Source organism: Mauremys reevesii, linkage group 5 (genome assembly GCF_016161935.1).
Source record: "Mauremys reevesii isolate NIE-2019 linkage group 5, ASM1616193v1, whole genome shotgun sequence".
Classification (NCBI taxonomy): Eukaryota; Metazoa; Chordata; order Testudines; family Geoemydidae; genus Mauremys; species Mauremys reevesii.
Window position 1 is genome coordinate 91,110,514 of NC_052627.1, and position 26,497 is coordinate 91,137,010.

The 26,497-nt window shown below is 41.5% G+C and overlaps 1 protein-coding gene and 1 long non-coding RNA gene across 2 annotated transcripts in view; one reads left to right on the plus strand and one right to left on the minus strand.

The window, feature by feature from the left end:
* Window positions 1-26,497, plus strand: part of NFXL1 (nuclear transcription factor, X-box binding like 1) — a 93,122-nt gene that overhangs the window by 61,388 nt on the left and 5,237 nt on the right. Inside the window, exons 17-21 of the mRNA XM_039541676.1 lie at window positions 5,453-5,619; window positions 10,146-10,215; window positions 16,629-16,733; window positions 18,370-18,456; window positions 22,476-22,529. Of these exons, the coding sequence (XP_039397610.1) occupies window positions 5,453-5,619; window positions 10,146-10,215; window positions 16,629-16,733; window positions 18,370-18,456; window positions 22,476-22,529 (483 nt within the window). The remainder of the gene's footprint in view (window positions 1-5,452; window positions 5,620-10,145; window positions 10,216-16,628; window positions 16,734-18,369; window positions 18,457-22,475; window positions 22,530-26,497) is intronic.
* LOC120406660 lies at window positions 17,094-25,675 on the minus strand. Its single transcript, XR_005599458.1, has 3 exons — window positions 25,462-25,675; window positions 22,324-22,390; window positions 17,094-17,269 (listed from the first exon to the last, which is right to left on the minus strand). It is a non-coding gene; the product is annotated as an uncharacterized LOC120406660 (long non-coding RNA).

Below are 26,497 nucleotides of genomic sequence, written 5' to 3' on the forward strand. Positions count from 1 at the left end.
GTTTCGGATGGTAACCTTGGGGACCATTATCCCTTCCTTGGATCCGGGAGACTGGTTTGCCGCCCTCGACATGAAGGATGCTTACTTTCATGTGGCGATTTACCCCCCCCCCCCCACAGACGCTTCCTGCGCTTTACGGTCAACGAGACCCACTACCAGTTTGCGGTGTTACCCTTCGGCCTCTCCACTGCCCCGAGGGTGTTCACCAAGTGCATGGCGGTCGTGGCCGCAGCTCTCCGTCGTCGCAGAATCCACGTATACCCATATCTCGATGACTGGCTGATCCGTGGGCGCTCTCAAGAGCTGGTGACAGCTCAGGTGTCAGAGATACTGCACCTGTTCCGGTCTCTCGGCCTCCTCGTCAACGCCGAGAAGTCCCAATTACTTCCGACACAGCGATTGGAGTTCATAGGAGCGGTCCTCGACTCCACCCTCGCCAGGGCCTGCCTCCCTCGTTCTCGACACGAGACGATGGCCTCGCTCATTCGCACCTTGCAAGCCTTCCCTTCCACGACGGCCCGGTCCTGCCTCCGCCTACTGGGCCACATGGCTGTGTGCACCTTTGTGACCGCGAACGCGAGGCTGAGGCTCCGTCCGTTCCAGATGTGGCTGACTTCGGTGTACCGGCCCCACCGCGACCCTCTAGATCTGGTGGTCACGGTCTCAGACCCCACTCTCCAGACGCTCACCTGGTGGCTGCATCCGGAGGTGGTCTGCACCGGGGTTCCGTTTCGCCCCCCTCGCCCGTCGGTCACCCTGACCACAGACGCTTCGGCGCTTGGATGGGGGGCTCACATGGGAGACCTGCACACTCAGGGCCTCTGGTCGGCCCAGGAGCTCTCCCTGCACATCAACGTCCAGGAATTGAGAGCGATCCGCCTGGCTTGTCTCGCCTTTCTTGCACACCTCCGGGACCGCTGCGTGGCGGTATACACAGACAACACGGCAGCCATGTTCTATCTGAACAAACAGGGCGGGGCCCGATCCTCCCCGCTGTGCAAGGAAGCGATGCTCCTATGGGACCTGTGTGTGACCCACTCGATTCGCCTCGAAGCATTCTTTCTACCAGGAGTGCAGAACACGCTGGCCGACCGTCTGAGCAGGTCCTTCGCTTCCCACGAGTGGTCCCTTCGCCCCGACGTGGCCCACACCATCTTCCAAAGGTGGGGATTTCCCCAAATAGACCTGTTTGCCTCCAGGACCAACAGGAAGTGCCACAGGTTCTGTTCGTACCAGGGTCGGGCTCCGGACTCCATCTCCGATGCGTTCCTCATGCCCTGGACGGGTACCCTTCTGTACGCCTTCCCGCCGTTCCCGCTAGTCCACCGAGTACTGCTCAAGCTACGGAGGGACAAGGCCCGCGTCATACTCGTCGCTCCGGCCTGGCCGAGGCAGCACTGGTATACCCTGCTCCTCGAGCTCTCGATCCGGGATCCCATTCCCCTACCGTTATGGCCGGATCTCATCTCCCAGGACCTCGGCAGGCTTTGTCACCCGAACCTGCAGTCGCTGCATCTTACAGCCTGGTTCCTGAGTGGTTGACCGACGCGGAGAGGACCTGTTCCGCGGCGGTGCAGCAAGTTCTGCTTGAAAGCAGAAAACCGTCCACACGCTCTACCTACCTGGCGAAGTGGAAACGCTTTGCCCTTTGGTGCGATCAACAAGGTCTTAACCCCTTCTCGACCCCTATCCAGACGGTCCTCGACTACCTCTGGTACCTGAAAGGCCAAGGTCTCGCGATCTCGTCCCTGAGGGTACACCTGGCGGCGCTTTCGGCCTTCCGGCCCGCTGTAGATGGTCGCTCCGTGTTTTCCAACCCCATGGTTGCCCGCTTCCTCAAGGGGTTGGACCGCCTCTACCCGCAAGTGCGTCCGCCGGCTCCTACGTGGGATCTGAACCTGGCTCTCACCCAGCTGATGCGCCCGCCCTTCGAGCCCATGGCCTCCTGCTCCCTCCTCCATCTCACCTGGAAGACGGCCTTCCTCGTGGCAATCACATCCGCCAGACGAGTCTCCGAACTCCGCGCCCTGACGGCGGGTCCCCCATATGCCGTCTTCCACACGGACAAAGTGCAGCTTCGGCCACATCCGGCCTTCCTCCCAAAGGTGGTGTCGGCCTTTCATCTTAATCAGGAGATCTTCCTCCCGGTCTTCTTTCCAAAGCCGCACGCCTCACCTCGTGAGCAGCAGCTCCACACCCTCGACGTCCGTAGGGCCCTCGCCTTTTACATTGACCGAACTAAGTCCTTCCGGCGTTCCTCCCAGCTCTTTGTCGCAATTGCGGAGCGCATGAAAGGCGAGCCTGTCTCATCTCAACGGATTTCTTCCTGGGTGACATCCTGCATACGGGCGTGCTACGAACTTGCTCGCGTCCCCCCATGCCGACTCACCGCACACTCGACGAGGGCGCACGCCTCGTCAGCCGCCTTCCTGGCCCACGTTCCCATCCAGGACATCTGTCGAGCGGCCACCTGGTCTTCCGTCCACACCTTCGCTTCCCATTATGCGTTGGTGCAGCAGTCCCGAGACGACGCAGCCTTCGGCTCTGCGGTACTACACTCCGCCACGTCTCATTCCGACCCCACCGCCTAGGTAAGGCTTGGGAATCACCTACATGGAATGCATAGGAGCAATCACTCGAAGAAGAAAAGACGGTTACTCACCTGTAGTAACTGGTGTTCTTCGAGATGTGTTGCTCCTATCCATTCCAGACCCGCCCTCCTTCCCCACTGTCGGAATAGCCGGCAAGAAGGAACTGAGGAGCGGACGGGCCGGCTGAGGTATATAAGGGGCGCCATGACGGCGCCACTCCAGGGGGCGCCAGCCAGCCCGCCGGAGTTGCTAGGGTAAAAATGTTCCGGAGAGCCGTGCACGCGCGGCGCGCACACCTACATGGAATGGATAGGAGCAACACATCTCGAAGAACACCAGTTACTACAGGTGAATAACTGTCTTTTCTTACTACTTAATTTAAGACAAGATGCAACAAGCTGGTGTACAATCATTGTCTTCATTCCATTTCCTAAAATATACGTGGTTGCCTAGGCTAGCTGTGCACAAATAGATGATGTTGAATTGCTTTGCGTTTTAAAATCATAATGTATAAATATAATAAATTTCAGTGATTCCTGCTGGCCATCTGCTTAGCCATTATGAATTTGCATTTTCCCATCAGCAGCACGGTAGACGTTTGTTGAGGAGAGTTTATGGGCTAACTCAAAAAGATAATTGCACATTTAAGAAGCAGCATGGAAGAAGTGTGAATATGGGAGGCATAGACAAGCTGGTGATCTTGCATAGCATTGTTGGAGTGGAAGGGGCAGAACTCATTTAAAATGGATAAAAAAGGAGGGATGGAGTTTCAAAAGGCAATAATGATGAGGATATGCAGAATTTATTGTAAGTATAAAACAGGGAGCCAATGGAGGTAATGGAATCTTAGTTTTGTGGAATACTTGTAAGTTTTTAGTTTTATCTTATTTCTCATCAAAGAAATTATTATAAAGGTTATTACTCTATTCCTCCAATTATTCTCTGTTCTGGGTCTAGCTTAACTATATGCCTTTGTGGCTCACTGTAAAATTTGAATCTTCACAAGTGGAACACTCCAATAGTACTTGTCTCTTGGAATGAGGACAGTTTACTTACTTGTAATTGTATGTTTCTGTTTGGAAAGAAACAATCAATATAGGGCCTTGTCTGTGCTCATAAGTACACCGATTTAACTAAAAACTGTTTTTGTTTTTGTTTTGTTTTTTAAAACAAAGTTAAAACTGTGTAACCCCCCATTTGGATACCCTCATATCTGTACAAAATTGGTTATGCAGATGTTTAGCTTGCAACTGCAAATTCACCAGCACAAAGTAAACCCCATCGTATGCCAGGTTTAAACTGATTGTAAAAGTAGTGGTCTGCACTAGTGTAAATAAATTGGTCTAAAACGGGTGGGCAAACTACGGCCCGCAGGGACATGGTGCCAGCTGCTTTCGGGAGTGGCGTGGGGCCAGGGCAGACAGGGAGCCTGCCCTGGCCCTGCTGCACACCACTGCCACCCTGGAGCCCACACCCCGAATCCCTCCTGCACCCCACACCCTAACCCCCTGCCTTGAGCTCCCTACCATACCCAGTAACCCTGTACCCCAAACCCCTCCTCCGCCCCAACCCCTTGCCCTGAGCCCCTTCCTGCGCACCACACCCTGCACTCCCTCTCACACCCCAGCCCCTTGCCCCAGCCCTACATTCATGGCCCTGCATGCAATTTCCCCACCCAGATGTGGCCCTTGGGCCAAAAAGTTTGCCCACCCCGGTCTAAAATAACATCCTTTAGTTGAAATTGTGTGTATAGATCAGGCTTATGTCTCAGTAGCCCAGCTCAAAATTGAGCTGATGGTGAGAAAAAGCACCTTATTACTCACCATCAAGTGACTTAGGCCCCTCCCTGAGATCTACTTGCCACTGGATAGGGAAGGCAGCTAGGAAGTTGTATGGTTTGGAATGCTCTCTGGATGGCATGTTGGTGGCCATCTGAATAAGCCTGACTGAAAGATACTGGCTTCAGAGAATAGTAGAAGTAAATAAGTTACCCTTTACCCCAGTCAAATGCTATTCTAAAATTCTGAAGGTTAAATATAAATTAACTGTTTATTATATTCCACAAATGTTTTAAAGTCATATTAATGTAAAAGAAAGTGGCACATTTAGTGTCTGAATGAAAGTAAAACTGTCTGTTGCTCTATGTGCCATCTCTAACTGTTCAGTAGTGAGCTTTATCTTAACCACTGAAGGAAATAGTGCTTGTTTCCTTGACTCTGTGCTAATGTAGATTAGAATTTGCTAAGTAAATAACCCTACTGGAATAAATTTAAACCTCACTATAATACAGACAAAAAAAGGAGAATAATCCTTAAAAGGTTAAATCATGTCTGTGGAATTGAGTCTTTTTGTCCTAGTTCTGAAATGCATACTTTAATCATATGATAATCCTGTTGTACTAATTTTCAGCCTGCTATATAATAGTCAGGTTTCCATCCCAATGCTGCTTAAACTGCTGTTTGAGGCGGGAGAAATGCAAAAAGTTCAGAATATGAGTAATTCATATTTGTCAAGTTCACTTTGAATAGTTTTTTTCAATAAAAAGTTTTTAACCTCTTATTTCTAGGACTTTTCTAGCTGCCAAACAGCAGAGGAAAAACTACAGGCTTAATATCGTTTTATTTTTTGATATCTCTGAACAATGACTCCTTCCTGCATCAAGTTAAAGTTTGTTCAGTACTTTGCAGGTGAAAAGCACTTTATAAATATCTGTTCTATTCATTAAGCTACTATCATTAAGGTTGCAAAACAGCCTTCCTTAGAACCTGCTTTCAGAAAGTTAAGAGTAACTGGAAGGTGCACTTCTTGGGGTGACGCTTTCCATGTTCAGTTCAATAATTTTTCTTGTATTGTTTTATTAGGCTAGTCCAGAATGTTCTCAGTGTGAGGAGGCGTGTACCAAACCACGACCACCAGGCTGTCCTCACTCGTGCGTTTTGCCCTGTCATCCTGGCCAATGTCCACCATGTGTCCAAATGCTTAAAATAAAGTGTCACTGCAAACTCACAAACCTGTATATTGAATGCATGTAAGTAGATAAAGGGGAACCTTTGAATTCAAATCTTAAAGAAATATGACTACTTGGAAGGAGGCATTTAAAATGTATCCCTTGGTCAGGTCTTTTAACTTTTTATTTGAAGATTACACAATTGATGGTGGCTCAGAAAAAGCACTAAAAAAATTTTCATCTGTTTTTCTGCCCACTCAGATCTGATTCACTATTGCTAGTAAGTGTTAAGAGCATAATTGGTTTCTAGATGTAGTTGAATTTTTGGTAACATATGCCAGAAATGGACTTTATTCTCCTGGGTAGTTTTAGAATGAATGTAGTACACAAACCTACTGGGTTCTGTAAAGATCTTTTCAATTAAAACGCTGTAATTCATAGATGAGAGTCTATAATACAGGTTATAGAACTTCCTCGAATTACCGTTTAAACTAGATCTTGTATTGATTTTAAAAATTGCCAGTTGTGGAGAATTTGTCATGTCCGTGGCAGATTGTTCAAATTGTTAATTATCCTCATTGTTCAAAATGTGTGCCTTATTCCTAGTCCAAATTTGTGTCTCCAACTTCCAGTCACTGGATCTTGTTATGTGTTTTACTCCTAGATTGAAGATCCCCTTATCAAATTTTTGTTCCCCATGATAGGTACTTTATAGGCTGTGATCGAGTCACACAATAACCTTCTCTTAGTTTCCAGAAGCTCAATCTATTTAGTTTAACAATCACTATAAAGCATGTTTTTCAATCCTTTAATCATTCTTGCGGCTCTTCCATGAACCATTTCCTATTTATCAACACTTTTGTGAATTGCTGTCTAGTTTTTGTGTCTATAATTTGTCTCTACAAATATATCCTCTCTATTCTTGATATTCCCCTGTTGTACATCCAAGGATTGCATAAGCCTTTAGGTGACAGCATTGCACTGGAATTGCACTTGGGTTCAGCTGATTATCTACCATGGCCTCCCAGGTTTTGTTCAGTTACTGTTTCCCAGGATAGCATCCCCTGTCCTGTTAGTGTTGCCTTGTATTCTTTGTTCCTAGCTATGATTTTTATGAGTCTGCATTAAAACACACATTGTTTGCTTGTGCACAGTTTACAGAGCAATCTGGATTGCTTTCTATCAGTGACCTTTATTATTTTATCATCTTCTTTATTATTTACTACTACCCCAATCTTTGTCATCTGCAAACTTTATCAATAATTATTTTGATTTTTTTTCCCTCTGTCATTGATAAAAATGTTAAATAGTGTGGGACCAAGAACCAATCCCTGTGGGAATGGTGTCCTTAGTCTCTGTTTGCCAGAAGCTCAGAATGAGCGACAGGGGATGAATCACTTGATTACCTGTTCTGTTCATTCCCTCTCGGACACTTGGCACTGGCCACTGTCAATTAACAAGTGCTAGAGGATACTGGGCTATATGGACATCTGGTTTGACCCATTATGGCCGTTCTTATGATCCCCCTGGAAACATATCCACTCACTGATAATTTCCCATTTACAATTACACTTTGAGACCTTATCAGTTAGCCAGTTCTCAAGTCATTTAATGTGTGCCTAGTTGTTTTTTATATTCTAGGTTTTTTATCCAAAATGTCTTGTGATCCAAGTCAAATGCCTTACAGAAGTTGGTTACATTAATACTTGTTACTTTATCAACCAAACTTGATATTAATTTGACAGGATCTATTTTCTATGAACTTTTGCTGATTGTTATTAATGTTACTCTCTAATTCTTTAGTAATTGAGTCCTGTGTCAGCCATTCCATTATTTTGTGTGGGATCAATGTCAGGCTGATTGGCCTGTAACTAACTGTGTCATTCCATTTACCCTTTTTAAATATTGGCACATATGCTTTTTTCCCAAGCATCATTGAAAATCAGCACTAATGTTCCAGTAAACTCAGCCAGCTATTTTAAAAATATTGGAGGATCCTGGCAGGTGAATCACACCTTATGCTGCAGAGGAAGATGAAAACCCTCCAAGCTACCTGCCAATCTGACCTGGGGGAAAATTCCTTCTCAACCATAAATCTGGTGATCAGTATAACTAGAAGCTGGTGAGCAAGACACACCAGCAAGGCACTTACAACGGATTCTCTGTACCACCTCAGATCACTAATTTGGCATGTCTAGTGTCCCGTCTCCAGCTATGGACAGTCTTTCATGCTTCAGAGGAAAACTGGGTGGAGGGGGAAATGAAGAATAAATCTATCCAATTGTGCATTGGAGGGGGGAAAAAATCTTTCCTGTCCTCTGCAAATGACCAGCTGAAGCATGAGGTTTGATTATTGTGATTACATTAATGCAGAGTTGCAATTGTTACAGTTATGATGAAGGCAATGCAGATAATCCTTTTCTGTGGCCCAGGAAGGAATGGGATGAACAGGGAGCCCACAGTTTCAGACACCAAGGATAGAAGGAGATCACCATGACCACCTAGCCCAGGTGCATGCACACAAGCTGCAGAATTTTTCCCAGAAGCTGAATTGAACATAACTTTTAAAACTATATCTAATCTAATTTTAAAGACACCAGTTGATTGTGAGATGAGCTCTTTAAACCTTGCATTATAAGGTTCGTTTTCAAACCCCTGGATCATTTTTGTGGCCCCTTCTTTGAACTCTCTCCAATACCTCCATGTCGTCTTGATATTATGTTCAGTTTTGATGTTGGTCTTACCAATGCTTTTTACAGAGGCAAGATCACTTTTCTACTTCTAATTGATATTCCTTTTTATCCAGCTAAAGATTGCATTCTTCCTTTTTTTGCCATAGCCTTATACTGAAACATCATTTTGAGGAAATTTATCTATGCTGTCCCTAAGTCCTTCTCTGAGTTACTGCTTTCCAAGGCAATCTTCTATCCTGTAGGTCAAGGGTAGGCAACCTATGGCACGGGTGCCGAAGGTGGCACACAAGCTGATTTTCAGTGGCACTCACACTGCCCGGGTCCTGGCCACTGGTCCAGGGGTGTCTGCATTTTACTTTAATTTTAAATGAAGCTTCTTAAACATTTTAAAAACCTTATTTACTTTACATACAACAATAGTTTAGTTATATATTGTAGACTTATAGAAAGAGACACGCGAAACCTTAAATTAGAGTGAATAAATGAAGACTCGGCACGCCACTTCTGAAAGGTTGCCGACCCCTGCTGTAGGTGTAATCTGCATTCTTGATTCCCAAGATATATTAATTTGCATTTGGCTGTATTAAAACCCATTTTCTTGGATTGTGATCATTTAATCGAACAATTCAGATCCCTCTAACGGTGACTTGTTATATACTACCCCACCAAACTTTGTGTCATCTTCAAATATCAGCAGATTGTGTCATCTAGATTGTTGATTAAAATATTAGTGTTGTACCAAGAATCAATCCCTGGTGGACCCCTCTGAGCTAGTTTTTAATCCATCTAATGAGTGCCCTGTTAATTCCCTACAGTGCAAATTTTTAAATCAAAATATCATGTGGTACTAAGTCAAATGCCTTGGAGAAATCCAGATACATTGTATCAACACAGCTGCCTATATCAACCAAGCCTATGGCCCGGGTGGTTTACAAAAAAAAAAATTCTGAAAAATGCCTTGTATGAAACCATGCTAACTGGCATTAATTATATTTTTAGCCTCTAATTCTTTGTTAATAGAATCCCCCAAAAGCATTACATTATTTTACGTGGTATCAGCATCAGGCTAACCAGTCAGTAGTTCCTTGGGTTATCCTTCTTTGCCCTTTTTAAATATTGGAACTACATTGGCAGTCCTTCATTCCTTTGTAATTGCCCCAGTTTGCCAAGATTTGTTTAAAAAATTAACTTACACCCAAGAGTTTTAGTTATCTGGGCCTATTGATTTTGAAAATGTTTCATTTTAACAAATGCTACCTCACATTATTCTTTGTTACAGCTGGTAAACGTTCTGTTCCACCCACAGCATCCTATTGGATGGATACATTCTCCTGCTTCATGCCAAGTATAGAGCAAAAACATCTATAAACTGTTCCATCTATATCTAGTCGTAGACCTAGACCTGACCAGAGCTTTTCTGATACTTAATGTTTTAAAAATGCCTTTAGCTTTTTTAGCCATTGATGTTCCATTGATTTCTTTAGCTTCGTGTGTGTTGTTGTTTCCACGTATCCTTTTAACCAAGATGGCTTTTTTCATCTCTGCTGAAAGCGAGGTGTTTTGGGTGTCCAATAGGGTATCTTTGAACAATTTCCTGTTTTTATTAACACTTCCCACTTTAAATTTAAATGTTCCCAGTCAGCTGTATAAACAATTGCTTTAAGCTTTGACAGTGAAGAAGCTGTTTGCATTATTAAATTGCCAGCACAATGGTGGTGGTGGTCTGTGTTGTCCAGAAAGTCAGTTGATCTTAAAGAATTTTTATTTGGGACAGTTTCTCTTGTGTACAGTATGCAGGCAGCTGAAACTATTTCTCTCTTTGCGCAAAAATATATAATGACGTGTTCATAACTGTACTTGATTGGATTAGTTTTAATTTGGCCTTCTGTTAAGCATTTTCTCTTTTTTTAATAGAAAAATAACTTGTGCTGACTTAAAAGAAAAGGATCTTCTCAGTTCCTGCAAAAATCAATGTCCAAAAGAGGTAAGCTGTATTGGTAAATGAATGCTTCCTTTTGATTCTTCTTTGGCATTCCCAGGAAGCAATTTATTCTTTTCTGTTTTCTGTCCACCACCTCTCTCTGGGTTATCCTATCTTTATTCTTTGGCTAGTGCCAAATTAACTGGAGGGGCTACAAGTAACCATTTTTTCATTCCCTTCCCAACTACAGGTAGGATTTTCAAGATGAGAAACAGGGATACTGCAGTCAGGGAGATTACAGAGAAGCCGTTCTCTTGGGAGATAGGAGGAGAGGTTGGGTAAGAAGAAGGGGCAGTCTTTTCCCCACTTGCGAGTGGAAAAACTGGGACACATTTTTACATTAAAGGGTAGTGTGTGGAGGGGCGCGGGAGGACAATATTTATCCCTCTGCCAACCCTTCACTGTTTTCTCCTAGCCTCAGGCTGTTCCTCTCCAATCTACCTCTGCCCCACAAACTCTGTCTCCTACATACACCCCCCCCAGTTCACTCAAATCCTCATTCATCAGTTAACTCCATTTCCTTTCAAACAACCCTGCCAGCTCAAACTCCAAATTCCCTCAGCTCCTGTCAAGCAAGCCTATTCAGAAACACGATACACCTATATATAACCCCCGACTGAGAATCCCACTTTTCCTGCTGAACCTCTCCATGGCTCTGAATCCTCCCATCCAACATTTCCAGGTTCACAAGAAACACATAATTCTGAGCCTGGAAGGCTGGTTCTTTTTCCTTTTCCTTCCTTCCCTCTGCTGCTTTCAGCCCATGTTTGTGCCTTTTAATGGTTCTTTCCTGTTCAGCCTGTCTTTATCTTGAGCAAGTAAATACTGTAAGTAGATTTATCACAATTTCCTTCAGCTAGGTATCTGAAAGTGCTTTTTGGTGGCAAGAGGAGCATTCTCAAACACCATTTTATCCCCTCCATCTACCCCCTTAACTCAGTTTTCATTTGCCTCTTCTGTAATCTTGGAGTCCTTTGTTCTGAAATTTCCTTCTCCTGTCTGCTAATGTACCTGTCTGCAACATTTACTGAATAATCCAGTGCCTCAGCTCCACCTCTTCGGAAACCTACTCCATATCTCATCTTGACTATTGTAACTCACTTCTCTGACTTTAATGACCCAGCTGCACACACAAAAAGAAGCAAGACCACATAACTTGCAACGTTAAAAGTTCTAGTGGGTGCCCCACATATTTTAGGATCCAGTTTAAAATTGCTCTTTTTGTTTTAAGAACTTTCTTGGATTAGTTCAGTCTACTTCACTGGAACAGGAGAAGGCCACAATCTGCAAAGTTAATTAAGACTGCCATTGACTTAAATGGGAGTTGAATAAAACTGTTTTTATTCCTATCACTCTGTCATATCTTACCATTTTCTAGAGAACCTTTCTGCAGCTCTTGCTACCTTAAAGGAAATACGAATATGTAAAACAGGTGCAAAATATGAAGCAACAGGCTCAGAACATATTTATCTTTTGCAGACTGAAAAGATCAAGCTTATTGTGGCCCCTTTGTGGCAAGGGTTAAGTGACTTGTTCAAAGATTAGGAGATATTGATAGGACTGCACGTTGTGGGAAGCTTTGAAAGTAGGTCTGTCAAATCGTATGGTTTTTTTAAGAACCAAGTTGAAAATATTCTAATATATGGAAGTAGAACCTGGACAAGCACAAAAGCCATTAGTGGAATTTTAGGTAAATTTGAAAATCAGAGACTGACAATATAAAGCAAATCCATCTACTACTGAATATGGCAGAGAAATCTTTGAGACCAGAAATTTTAATAGGCCACAGGTCAGAATGTTATGGATAGTGGGAGCTGAATGGTTTAGATTTAGGGGGGAGGGATAGCTCAGTGGTTTCAGTATTGGCCTGCTAAACCCAGGGTTGTGAGTTCAATCCTTGAGAGGGCCACTTAGGGATCTGGGGCAAAATCAGTACTTGGTCCTGCTAGTGCAGGCAGGGGGCTGGACTCAATGACCTTTCAAGCTCTGAGATAGGTGTGTATCAATTTTTTTTATTATTATTATTTTTTTTTTTTACAAAAAAGGCCAGTGGTAAATGGAAATGGTGCTGCAAACAATGTCTCCCTAATATGTAATTAATACCATTGTACCATGAGTTTACATACTGTTGTGACAAACTCAAAAAGTTAATCAATGCCATGTTTAACTGATTTTGTTTTCTTTTACCCAAATGTATTTTTCCTTCTTATTGTGAGAGCAAATCCTCATATAAGTGCCAGTGGCTGGCCCCATGTTAGTATGGAAAAGCCTAGTGACCTTGTTGCTTGTTGTTGCACGTTGCTCTGTAACAAAACCTCCACTGAAGTCCAGAGTAATAAAAATTTACTTCTCTAAAATGTAATAAGTTTTATTTCTTAAGTCGTAGTCTTTAGGCACTACTGTTTTTTTACTTGAGAATTGATGCAATTTATAGTAGACAGTATTATGCAATATTTGAATGGTAAGTCTGATATTACTGTTGGGAATTGTGAAGGACCCTTAATTACGTAGACTGGTGGCTTACAAGATATAGCAGTAACTGTAAAAGTTTTACCAAGATTCATAGTTGTATTTTGGCTATGGTTGTACAAACCACTCAGAGGACTTCCATAGTCTGATATGAGTGGTACACTCTCTTATTTCAGATGTCCTTTCTGCTTTAGGGAATAGCAAAGGCTTTGATTTGCCAGAGATGCTAGTAAAGTTAAAACATTTTTAAAGTGCTTTTTTTTATTTGGCAGTAAAACCAAATATCCTGAGGAAGGAAATTATATATCAGTAATGACTACTCAAATTCTTATGCAGAACACATTTGTAAATGTTTAGGACAATTCTAAAGGGGAAGTGTTCGTAATTTAGAAACTTTTCCAAGTTCGTATGTTCATATCAATCTTTGCTTAAACATATCACTCATTGTACTTGTGTTCTCTGTAATTGGAGTTTACTGTTACAAAGGAGATTGGCTTTCAATTTAACAATAATACGTGACCTGTGATTTGGCATAGTTTATTTTAATGTTCCAGCACTGTAAAGGTAAAAGTCGTACTTGAAAACCTGTAGTAGTTGTAACTTCTACCTGCTAGTGTACAGCTGTAAAATTTCTCTTGCTATAATTTAATTACTGGAGTCTTTAACATAAAATATTGACAATTTAGGTGGCTTGCTATAAATTTTTTAAAAAGTGAATGCAGTACTTGTGAAAGAATGTCCTGGGGATAAAGGCCACACACAACAAGGCATGGCAGGAGGAAAGTAAACTTTCCCACATAGCCCTGCTTAATGGATCTTTAACATTTAAACTTGAGGGCCTACAACTAGGGTTGAAAGGAAGAATATCTTTGTTTCCGTGTGTACTTTGCCTTTGAGGCTGCCAAAAAGAGTGCCATTCAGGAGTGGTAGTTTTGTTTTTTAAGAGACGGACATCTGTTCACTAGAACTATGGAAACCAGTGAACACCCAAAAATGGTAACTGTTTCAGTCAGATTACTATTGATTTGCATACACAGAGGGACCCTGACAGGGGTATGCACATGATGGAATAGTTCTTTTCTATCTCTAGTTTCTTTATCTTTATTTTTTAAATAATATAAATTAGATAAATTCTATCCCTTTTTGTTTGTTTTTAAAAAATTCCTTCATCCAGCTCTAACAGTTCAGATGCTCTTACCCTGTGGAAAACAACCATCTGATTCTTCCCATTCTCCACCTTGACCTATGCATAGTATAGTTAGATCATGCACTTGAGGAAGAATTTTTGAATCAGCCAGGCAAAATGATCACCTCAATTCCAAGTATCTGGATTTGTTTGCTAATCCATGGGCGAGCGTGCTGGTGGTATGGCCTCACACTCTGCTAAGGCAGCAAACTGCAGTAGCCCTTCTTCTGCTTCTTATGAAGCTGATTTGAACTGAGTACCCAGATGAAAGAAGTTCTGGAATTTTGTGTTTTCATACTTGAAGCTTTTGGTTTATTTGGTTTTGGGTTTTGTTTTGTTTTTAAATAAAGGATTTTCCTTTAAAATGTTTGACATCTATCAACTGTCTAGTTCAGATAGCAACTAGACCAAATGCTGCACCTATGGACTACAGGGAATGTGATTTGCATAGTGTAAAAGGGAGCTAATGGAATACGGACATTGCATTCTTGTTTGATATGAGTATATACACTAAGCTTTTTTTTTAATTCTCCCACAGTTGCACCAGTGGTGACCTAATTTGGTGGTAGCAACAGTGGGATCTAATTTAAATTGAAGGCACAGGGTTTGTTACCACTGTTATCTAACCTGGCTCATGTTGATTAAAATGCCAGCAGGTGGTCTACACTAGCAGTCCCACCGTGAGGTTACACTGGTGGTAGTGCAACAGTGGGAGACTTTAAGAAAAAAACATTATAGGCCTTGGAGCTTGGTCCTGTAGCACTTGTGTGTAATCTCACTGACTTCAGAACTATTCACATGAGTAAGAGCTGCAGTATAGGGCTAAAAATATTGCTGTGCCATGCAGTGTTTATTGTTAGATATATTTTGACATTTTATTTCTCTGTCTTGGAGGCAAACACAGTTCCTTCTGCTCTTCCTTGAGACTCTTGCACTGCTGAGCAGTGCAAGGAAATTTGGTCAGAACCTGTAAGACTAATTTTATGGTCACCAGCAGGTAAACACCATCAAATACTGTTGCATAATGTCAACTGTACTCCATTCAAAAAGATAGGCACATGAATAGCATAGTGACCAACATTGCTAGGGCTACATACTTGCACAAAGAAATTTTGTCTGAGACATAGTAGGAGCAGGTATGTCCACAAACTTTCTATCTAAAGATCATGCAAATTCTGTGATTGAAGTACGTACTCTGTATCTGTGGACTCTTTGATTAAATCAGTTAATCAGTACTACTTTTAAGTCCATGAATCTGAATTTACTAACTTATAATATATTTCATTTGGGTTATTTTATAATAGTACGCAAGTTCTATTCTTGTGGATTTATTCATGTAATATGTTATAAACTTCCAGTTACCAGTAAATGTGAAAAACACACATCCTAAATATTAAAATAATTGTGGCTCTTAAGACATTTTCCAGAGTGTATTAAATGGCTTGACTACAGCTGAAAGTTTACTTTAAACTACTAGCATCTCCAGATACAATTTTTGAACAGTTTTGGGAATTAAAGTTCCTTTATAAATCACTTAATCAAATGTTCTACCTTGTAAGTAGCAGCTTAGGTTATTGAAAACATGTTTAGCAGTTGAGGCTGAAAAAAGTATTTGTATATATATGTAAAGGGATATGTGAAGCTAAGTTCTTTACCGTAAATGAAAAATGTCTCTGTCCTCTAGTGTTTTATATCTAACGTAGTGTTTGGTGCATCCCTAAATTCATTACAATCACCATGCTGTTGTAAGAAATAAGTGAAATCTTCAGTGAGCACCTACAACAGCAGGCATAGGTAACAGTAATAAATGTCTGTCACGTAGGATAATAAAAATCTTTAAAAAAAAAAAAAAAAAAAAAAAACCAACCACCAACAAAAAACAGTTGAATTGTGTTTTTGTAGTCTTATTTAAACAATTTCTACTTATAATAGGAAAAAAGTTTGTAGTCCCCATATCCCAAAGACAAGAAATGGGATAGTCCTTCAAAGTCACACACTTAAGATTTTCTGAATTTGAAAGGAGGCTAAAAAAAACCCTTGATGTAGTGTATCAGGCTTCCTTATAGTACAGTTTATGGTTCAAAACATGTACAAAATATGTCATAGTAGAAACTTCCATTTCCTTCTGTTTTTGTTCTCGCCCATTTCAAGTATAACTTGAAGGTATGGAATGCAGAGCAACAGCTTCTAATTTTTTTCTTTCCCTCCTTTCCCCCTTCTTCCAAACCTTATTTCCTCCAAAATACACATGGCTGGAGTTGTATATTGTTTTGTGTGTATCATTTTAAAAGGGATATTGTACTTACTGAAAATTTGTATTTAAAATAACTGGATTTTTTTCTTTTCAATCAAACTGTGGAAAATGAAGTTCATAAAAAAAATCATACTTTGCATGTTGCTTCATTTCTAGTAATAAGAACTAAAAATGCTGTGAACAAAAAAGCAAATATTAATGAACAAGTTAAGAACATAAGAATGGCCATACTGGGTCAGACCAAAGGTCCATCTAGCCCAGGTTCCTATCTTCTGACAGTGGCCAATGCCAGGTGCCCCAGAGGGAATAAACAGAGCAGGTAATTATCAAGTGATCCATCCCCTGCTGCCCATTCCCAGCTTCACGTAGTTAGTTACTACATGAGTGGGAAACTGATACGTTAGTTGGGCTTTCCTGGCTTTACTTCTGTTTATTAAATGGTGTGTTTGAAATAGAAACATTTTATAGTCCAGTTGCAGAGAATAGGTCTCTTTCTTTCTTTCTCAGTTGTCCTGTGGTCATCGATGTAAAGAGATTTGCCATTCGGGTGATTGTCCTCAAAATTGCAACCAGAAAGTTAAACTCAGATGTCCATGCAAGAGAATGAAAAAGGTAAATTCTGTGCTGTAATTGAGAGAACTGTAGCTGTAAATTTCCTTTTTTGTTTTTATCTCTGCATCCATAGGGCAGGATCATCACGGGAGTAAATAGTTGGTATACAGTACTTTAATGGAGTTAAAAGACTTATGTCAGCTGAGGATCTTGCCCTTAGTATCAAAGGATTCGTTGAAGATGTAAAATTGTTCTATAACCTACAAATATTGTAATATTGCAATAAATTGTTTCAAATACACTTAGATTTTTATAACTCCACTGGGAGACTAGTATATGATAAGTCTCACTCAAAACTATTTCAGGTGAAAGAAACAAAGTACATTTTTCTGACCAGAGATCAGGGAAGTGTATATTTAATTACATAAAAAAATCCATTGATACAGCTAAGTTTCTGTGTAAAACTGAATGCAAATATGGTGGCATCATTAATAGACTGATCCATTCATGTGGCCCTTCCTTAGCCAACAGACATAAAAGGGCATCTGCTGGCAATGGCATGCCCCTCCATCCAGACCAACCCAGAGCTGCCTCACCTGTGAAGAAAAGAATAAATAGGAAGAGTTTAGTACATACAGTGCACTAAATATCCTCCCTGATGGGTCTCCATACCCCTTTCTGCATTTGGATGCCACCATTGATAGATACCCCATTTGGCTCCTATTCCTGAATAAATGGATCCCAGTTCAGTAGGAGAACCTCAAAAATACAGCTTCTTTGACATCACCATGAACTGAAACTTTCTTTTCTGAGGTAATTTCTTTTCCAGCGAGGGAAGAACATCCTGGCACCAGCAGCCTCCATGCACAAGTTTATACTGCTTTGGTTGGCCAAATCCCAGCCTCCCAAAACTCCCTTAGTTTAATGCTTTACCTTGTCAGCCCTTAATTGGTTTCTTTGACACTCTGGGATTCAGGTTGTCAGATCTCTCTCTCTTAACCCATTGCAGACCCCTAAATGTCAAAGGCCCCATCTGAATCTGCCATTCTATCTCTTTATTAGCCCTGGTAGATTTCACCCCTCCAACAGCCTAGCTAGAACCTGCTGCAGTTTCTGGTAGTCTGATACCCTGATGCAAAGTGTGCTGCTCAATAAACAACTCAATAAGTCTCTGCCAGCCCAGGGTGTAGCCATGACACCCAAGATTGTAGTGTCAAATTGTGAGAGGGCTCGCTCTGCTCTCAAATGGAGTGGAGTAAATTCTTTCACACCCCAGTCTATACCTGAATGTTCAAGATGCTAGTTGCATTACATTTAAGGATGTGATTCTTTAAAAGGGCCAAGGATTTTCTTTTCCTTGCTGGCCCAGACAAAGGCCCCCACCCACCTCTGAGGCTGTGAGGGGTGGAGGGCACAATGAAAATGGTGAACTATAAACATAACTAATTAAAAAACCCATGTTGCATGGTATTAATTATATTGATACTTTGATCTTCACTGAATTACAAAAATAAAATTAGACTTGAAAATGTTCTGTCTATAATTAGCTTTTTTCCATTTTATAAAAAAACATTATTTAGGGCATGTATTATCAAATACAACAGATTTCTATCTTTTACGTTGAAAATTAATAAACTGTATACTTTATGTAGAGAAGTGATTTTTTTAAATTTCAAGTTTTTTTTCATACCTACAGGAATTACAATGCAGCAAGGTACAAGAAGGCCAGGTTTCACTAGAATGTGACACGTTGTGTAAGGAAATGAAACGGAAAGCATCTGAGGTAATGTCTCTCTTGTGGTTATAATATAGTCTCACTGCTTCAGAAACAAGAAATGAATACAGATTTATTTTCCAAGACAATACCAGCAAGAAATATCATGTAATCAAATCAAATGTACATGTTTAACAGCTGCTGCTTCAGACTGTTGGTTCTGGTTAAATGTGGAAAAATAGTTCTTTATATTATTTGTAGACAGAGTGCTAAAACTTAACATAAGTATAAATTAGTGAACTTTTGGGTTATGCTAGAATAATACTCTGATAATTTTTTCTCATGTGTCTCAGCCTGTTTCATGGGCTAAATGGTGCCCTACTATGGCAAAGCCTTTAAGGGGAGTGAAAAATGCTTCAGTCTGTACACAGTTGACCTCATGGAGGACCCGTTTTTTACTGTTAGGGGAAGGTTTTGTATTTTTGTGGAATGGGAACTGGACATGCCCTTGAAATCCTCAGATTATATAAAAAAAATATCAAAAAATGTGTGTAATGACCCCCCCATTCCCAGTTTTATTTAGACCACAGTTAATGGTATAGTTTGCATATTAATTCAAGTTCAGCAGTCTCTCTTTGGAGTCTGTTTGTCTGTCACTGAGTGGTTAAGAAGGAAGTGTTGTTCTCACTGGTTTTTGAATGTTATGATTCCTGATGTCAGATTTGTGTCCATTTATTCTTTTGCGAGAGATGATGTGTGTCTCTGATGATTAGGTCCTGTGATGGTGTCACTTGAATGGATATGTGGACAGAGCTGGCATCTGTAGGTGATGGCTGTGTGTTTTGTTTATTTTTCTTTTTAGGCCTGTCCTGTAGTAGGTGGCTTCTGGGTACTTTTGATCATTGATCAAACAGGCTGACAAAGGAGGTGCTGAATATGAACAAGAGGCTGCCAGACAACGAAACTACACCATCTGCAAAAAAACTCCCTGAGAAGCACAGGAACAGATCTATACAGACACATGCCATCATCTCAAGCATTGGTACTTTAACAGCAGGATTGTCTGGCTATGTTCGAACACCACTGACTTCCTGGAGGAAACTACAATCCATCAATGATCTTCCAGAAAACACCATTCTGGCCACTATGGATGAACCTGGTGGCTGAACTTTGTGACTTTGTCCTCACCCACAACTATTTCACATTTGGGGACAATATATATCTTCAAGTCAGTGGCACTGCTCATTGATGACATCATCATCATCTGACATGGAAAAAAAAAAGCCCTCGAGGAATTTCGAGATTTTAACAATTCCATCCCACCATCAACCTCAGCCTAGACCAATCCACACAAGCGGTCCATTTATTGTACAGATAATAAACCTACACAAGATCTATCAAGCACTCTTAAACCTACAATACCCACCTGCTGAAGTGAAAATATCCATTCAAGTGACACCATCACAGGACCTAATCACATCAGACACACCACATGTTCTCTGTATGTATAAATATCTCCTGTCTGTGTGTTCCATTCTATTGAAACCTCAGATTATATAGTTATTCAGTTCTGATTCTGGGGCACCTCTGCAGTGTCCCTCAGGAACATTGCTTGCTCAAGACATGTTACCACTGATTTCCAGTCATGTCAGAGAATGAATTTAACTCAAACTATGAATGGCCAAAGCAGTGCAAGGTAGCCATATGGTGGATTTCTGTATACCCTGTTGCAATTACTTAGAATAGCTCTGTTTGAGAAATCATAGAACTGTCTCAATAGCTGGTAGAAAATACATTGGACTAAACTAGGATCTCATTTATTCTGACCTTAATCTGGAATAACGCTGAAGTCAATGAAATTATTCTGAATTTATGAGTGTAAATGACACATGAATTTGGCCCATTCTCTGTATAATGAAGGATTTTGAACAAGTCTCGTTAGCTAAAGGTGCTTTTCAATTAATGTCTATATAAATTGACAATGTGACTTCAACTTTTAAGGAGACTGACATCCTTTGTCCTCACATGTAGTTGTAATACCAGCATTCTTGCTATCTATATGCCTCCACCTTGCTCTAGAAAATCAGTCACTAGGAATAGGAGAATTTTTCTTCAGTCCTTGGCACCTTCACTAAAATTACAATCACAATTGTGGTCTTAGCAATGTGGGCACATATTCACTAGAGACTGGATTGAAACAGCTGTTCACCTGCTAGTGAGTTAGTGATCTGGTCACTTACGTTCGTGGCCTAGCTGAGAAATAGTTCGGTTATCTTACGAGTCATTTCAACAGTTTCGGACTAGACTTTTTCTGTTTAAGAACTGAGATTTTCAGACTCAAAATTAATCACTAGCAAATGACAGCATAAATTGGCTGTACATTCTCTGCTGTTTTTTTGCAATCTTGTTGCAGTCCGCAAAGAAGAATTGTCTAGTGCACAGGACATAAGACTAGTAGCCAAGCACTCCCAGGTTTCACTGCATACGGTGCCACAGACATGTTGGGCATGGGACAAACATCAGAACTGATTTGTGTTCTGTGCTTTGAAGTTGAAAAGTGTTACACAAGTGCTTATTATTAGGCAACATTCTGGAACATGTGAAGGCTTGATAATGACAAACTAGAATTAACTCCTATTATGTACACTCCACGTAATTACAGTTCAGAGCAGCATATCAAGACTGAGCAGCATTTTGATTAAGACTGCAGACATTTACAAAAGAAATCATCTTGCACTGTTATAAGGTGACCATAAGGTTCCAGAAATCACTGACGTTTTAACTGTACAAGCCAGTATAATAGTGCCTAATGAATGTGCACTGCTGAGTAGTTTGAGATTTCTTTTAATGCACATTCTTATTTTTATTTTTTTTCTACCTACTCTACCTCATTTTCTCTGTGGAACATACACTGATCATTTTGATTAATCCTCTCCCCCTGGTTCAAAATCAACCACAGTAGTCTATTTTGAAACAGTCTTTCTGCTGCTCTTTTTCAGACTGTTAGCTGTGTTGTATGATGGGTGGCTAACTCATCTTTCAGAGCTGATGCCTTACCAGTAGGTGGCAATAAAATATCAGATACTTGGTATTTGTACACTTACGCCACATTTTTTGGGTACAAGTAGATGTGGTTGAAATTTTTTTCCAATCAAGTCTTTCTTTTTTTTAAATTAATTTCACTTTGCATTTTGTTTATTGCAGTTCTTAATTCTGTAAGCCATTTTTGTAGCTTTTTAAGCGTCATTCCTCAACAGTTTAAAAGGCTGTGTGAAAATCTACAAAGGTTATTGGGCTGCTTATTAAATTGCTATCCATGATGAACATTTCTCTTTCATTTGATCATTTAGAAGATGACAGACATCCTAACCACAATGCCTCTTACTAGCTTACCCTTCCCATGGGAGTGGGGGAGACTGGGCAGGGCCCCCTACCTCCTGCAGGGACCTCATTAAGCTTGAGACTAAATGACCAGAGGCCCCAGAAAACTTATTCCCCCCCAATTTTTATAACTTTTAGCCCCCCACATCAGGTGACCCCACTGCCAGCATTCCCCGGTGACCAGAGAGCCATGCCAGTTGACTTTGTAGTCACGGCAATCTCTCCCCGATCTGTCATTTGTGATTTAACAACTCTATTGTTCTTTTACCACCAGCCTTTGGAATTTTCAGTCCAGCATGGAGGCAAGCCAGTAATAGAGAAGGCAAAAGGCTGCACATTGAAAATGGAATTTGCAGTCTGACACAGATACGTACAAAGCCCGCAGTATCAAACACAATTAATAAATTGTATAGACAGATTCTCAAATTCTCAGCCTGCTGCTACTATTTATAATCCAAAGGCACCCACTATGTGCTAGATATTTCCCAAATATATATGACAATGCAATTTCTGCCCTGAGTGTCTTACAATCTAAGTAGTAGATTAGAAGCTCACCTAGAAGGAAGTTTACACTTTTTTGGTATTTTTCTAATGTCTCGTTTTGTAAAAAGCCAAAAGGATCCTGTGAGAAATAAGAAAACAGAATTTATACTATAATCAGTATCTTACAATGTCAGTTACCCGTTATTTTGTATGTGTTTGAACAGATAAAAGAGGCAGAAGCCAAAGCTGCTATTGAAGAAGAAAAGCGAAGGCAACAGGTACCAACCCTTCTTCCTTGACCCCAGCACCTCTCCCCAAGTCTTAGGACATGGCTACACTAGAGAGTTTACAGCTGCCCCACTGTAAGCTCTCCAGTGTAGCTGCTCTAAGCCGACCCGGGGGGGGGGGGGGCGGGGAAGCTCTCCCGTCGGCTTACCTGCTCCAGCCCCCGTGAGTGGCAGAAGCTATGCTGCTGGAAAAAGCTCTCCCACCAACATAGTGCTGTCCACACCGGCGCTTATATCAGTGTAACTTGCATTGCTCCAGGGGTGGGGTGGGGGGTGATTTAGTCACTCCCCTGGGTGACATAAATTATGCCAACATAATCTGTAGTGTAGGCATAGCCTTAGTTCTCTTGGTAAATCTGTTAATTTATGCATAGCTAAAGGTTTGTAGTACATTGTCTTCAGATGCTAAGGGCCAAGATTTTTCCCACCAGCTAAGAATTTGGGCCCAAAGAACTCAGCCCTGTGTTATGAGTGACTTATAATAGTAAGAGCCAAAGTGTTCTCTCACATCACCAGAAATCTACAAGTATGTGCAAAATCATGTATAAATGATTAACTTGTGATTCATGTTCCGTGAGTTAAAATATCTTAAATATTGTATTAAATTAGTATTTTTGCATGTAATTGCTCTTTTACATTTTGCCAAACCTTTATAAAATAAACTTTGGGAAAACATAGTTTTGGTTGCAGAAACAGACCCTGTAAGCATTTAAATAGAGGCTGCAATTTTCTTAGGGACCTTGTAGTACAGTAAAACATCACCTGTTTGTGCTTTCTCCTTCTGACAAGGTAAAAGTATATATTTTATTAAAATAAATGCCTATGCGTGATGTAGCAACCCCTCTTAACACTTTACTCTTATAAAATATTCTTGCAACCTATTCTTTGAGAACCTCTCACGCTTCCATTATTTTGCAGCAGGCCTGATAGCACTCAGGCTGTAGAAGTGCCTTTTCTTTCTTCCACGAAACCTTGCTCACGCTTTTGGAGCTAGAAATTGTTTAAAATTGGAATTTCTCTTCTCTTGTTCGCATACCCCAGGAAAATTTTGGTAGCCTTCCAAGATAACTGAACAAAACAATTCTAAGGTTGGGCTGATGCCAAAATAGTGGCAGTAGCAGATTGTACTGTAGCAGCAGTGAGACGGGGCGGGAGAGAGCTGGTCTGTGTACAACATATGGCCCCAGTGCCCAAGCCCCTTTGAGGACATCACATAGGGGAGGATCTCCCATCTTCCCAGTGGAGTGGGGGAGAGCCTAGTCATGTTCCTTGCCCTCACCATAGGACCACCCTTAGACCCAGCACCTGTATCCAGCAACCCACCTTCCTTCTTGCTCCAAACACAGAGGCACCACTTGGGGCCAGAGTTTCTCAGTGCTTTCTTCCCCCATGTTGGGGCAAAGCCATGCTGGGCTTCCCAACCCTGTAGATCCAGCTGTCCACCCCTCATTCTGCGTTAACAGACTTCTGCAGCTGTCAGTTAATGTATTTAGTTCTGTAGCGCAAGTAGTGGTAGTCTTTTGCTGCAGTGTTGGAGGTTCAGGGTTCAAACCCTGCTGATCAGAGGTAATTAAATTTTATGTACGCAAAAAAGATTTAAAAAAACATTTTAGGGTGAAAAGTCAAGCCCTAGAAAGTTAGGTTTTATAGTTGCTCATGCAACCTTACGTTGTCCCCTGTGTGTGCATTATGATTCCGTTTTTAATTACATGATCGCATACTATTTTTTCCTACAGGACCCCTGTCTCATTTAGTACGCAGGATGAATAGAACTCACTTAATCAGCTGCTATTCAATATTTTGTTTTAATCTCATTGCTCATTTGGCTGTAGGCTTTATTTACTGTGCGTTAGTCAAACCCAGCTCTGACAATAAAGTTAATTTCCTTGTGGGCTTTTCTATGGTGCCTATCACTATCGAATCACAATGCTTCATAAATATTAATTGGCTAAGCAAAGTGAGGTCTAAGGGCTTGGCTATACAGGGAGTTATTCCAGAATAGCTATTCCTGATTAACTCCATGCCTGGACACCATCATTCTGATTAAGCTAATTTGAAACATAAGAATGGCCATACTGGGTCAGACCAATGGTCCATTTAGCCCACTATCCTGTCTTCCGACAGTGGCCAATGCCAGATGCTTCAGAGGGAATGAACAGAACAAGCAGTCATTGAGTGATCCATCCTCTATCATCCACTCCCAGCTTCTGGCAACACAGGCTAGAGACACCATCCCTGCCCATCCTGGCTAATAACCGTTGATGACCTATCATCTATGAACTTACATAGTTCTTTTTTTGACTACCGTTATAATTTTGGCCTTTACCATATCCCCTGGAAATGAGTTCCTCACATTGATTGTGTGTTGTGTGAAGTACTTCCTTTTGTTTGTTTTTAAACCTGTTGCCTGTTAATTTCGTTGGGTGATCCCCTGGTTCTTGTGTTATATGAAGGAGTAAATAACACTTTCTAATTCACTAACTCAACACCAGTTATGATTTATATAGACCTCTTAGTCATCTCTTTTCCAAGTTCCAGTCTTTTTAATCTCTCCTTAAAGGGTAAGAACCAGCTTCCATATATCTTTTTTGTTTTCTCTTCTCTGTACCTTTTCCAGTGCTAATATATAAACAAGTCACTCTGCCTCTGGAATTAGAGCATCCCCCCACCCCAAGAATTAATCAGGAATAGCAAATCTGCTTTAAATTCACACACTACCTTTTCCTGAATTAATTTTCATGTGTAGACAAGTCTTCACACTCAATTCAGATAGAGAAATGCCCCAATAACAACTTCTGAACATAAATTTTGCATTTTAGCGGATGTTATGGGAATATTTTAGGCATCAATGGGCAGGATCCTATTGGGTTTTTGTGTATGTGTGAGGGAAAACTGGAAGGGGAAAATAGGGGACACATGGCACCTTTTGGCGTCTGGTTAGCAGGCCCAGCAGCTTCATCCAAGTCTGCAGTTGTCTACAGAGCAGCAATTCCCAAACTGGAGTGTAGCCCCAAATAGGGTCAGGCCATTAGCAGATGAGGTCTCAGCGAACCCTAACGTATGGAGGATGTCATTTTGCTCTGCACAACGTGACCTTGCATGTATGGTTAATGTGAGATCACAGTGGATGAAGCATGACCTCACATGCACCATACATACAAGGTCACATTGTGTGGAGGAAAAAGGTGCCCTCCACACAATAGGGATCAGCGTTACCTCAGTGTACAGTGCATGCGAGGCCACAATGGACTGAGGATGCCATTTTGCTCTTCAGAATAGTGTCCTTCATGCTGTCTGGGGTCCTGGCAGGAAATACTTCATTAAAATGGGGTCATGGCAGCAAAAAGTTTGTGAACCCTTGCTATAGAATTCATTAACACTTTCCAGCATAACAATACCCCATCTCAGCTCTGCCCATCCTCCCAATACACTTGACAGTGTGAATGATTATCTCCCAAAAATAAAATAAAATAAGAATGGTGTAGGGGCAGGAGGGAAAGGGCAAGTGTGCATAGCCCCTGGCATGGTGGAAGAATGGGAATCACATGAAACCCTTAACAGGTGGGGGAGGGCACAGATACCCTGTAATGGAGAAGATGAGGGCATGGGAAGAATAAGGGCACACCTGCCCCCTGGCATGGGAGGAAAATGGGGGACAGTAGTGTGGGGGAAGAAGGACATGGAGGATGCACAGAGCCTCTGCATATGCTAGAGAGGGGAAGGGGGGTGCACAGGTCCTGCAGTGTGGAGGTTTCAGGGTATCCCTGAAATAGAGGGTGATGGAAGGGTTGTGCACAGAATCCTTGTGGGGGGTGGGGGGGAGATAGAGGGCAATGAGCTCAGCCTAGAGAAGCTATAAAGTGTACAGCCCTTTGGTTTATTTAACTTTACAACACCTGGCTAGGTGAGGGGGTGGCTCTGTACCCATACATATTGGGAAATCAAGGCACAGAGAGAGT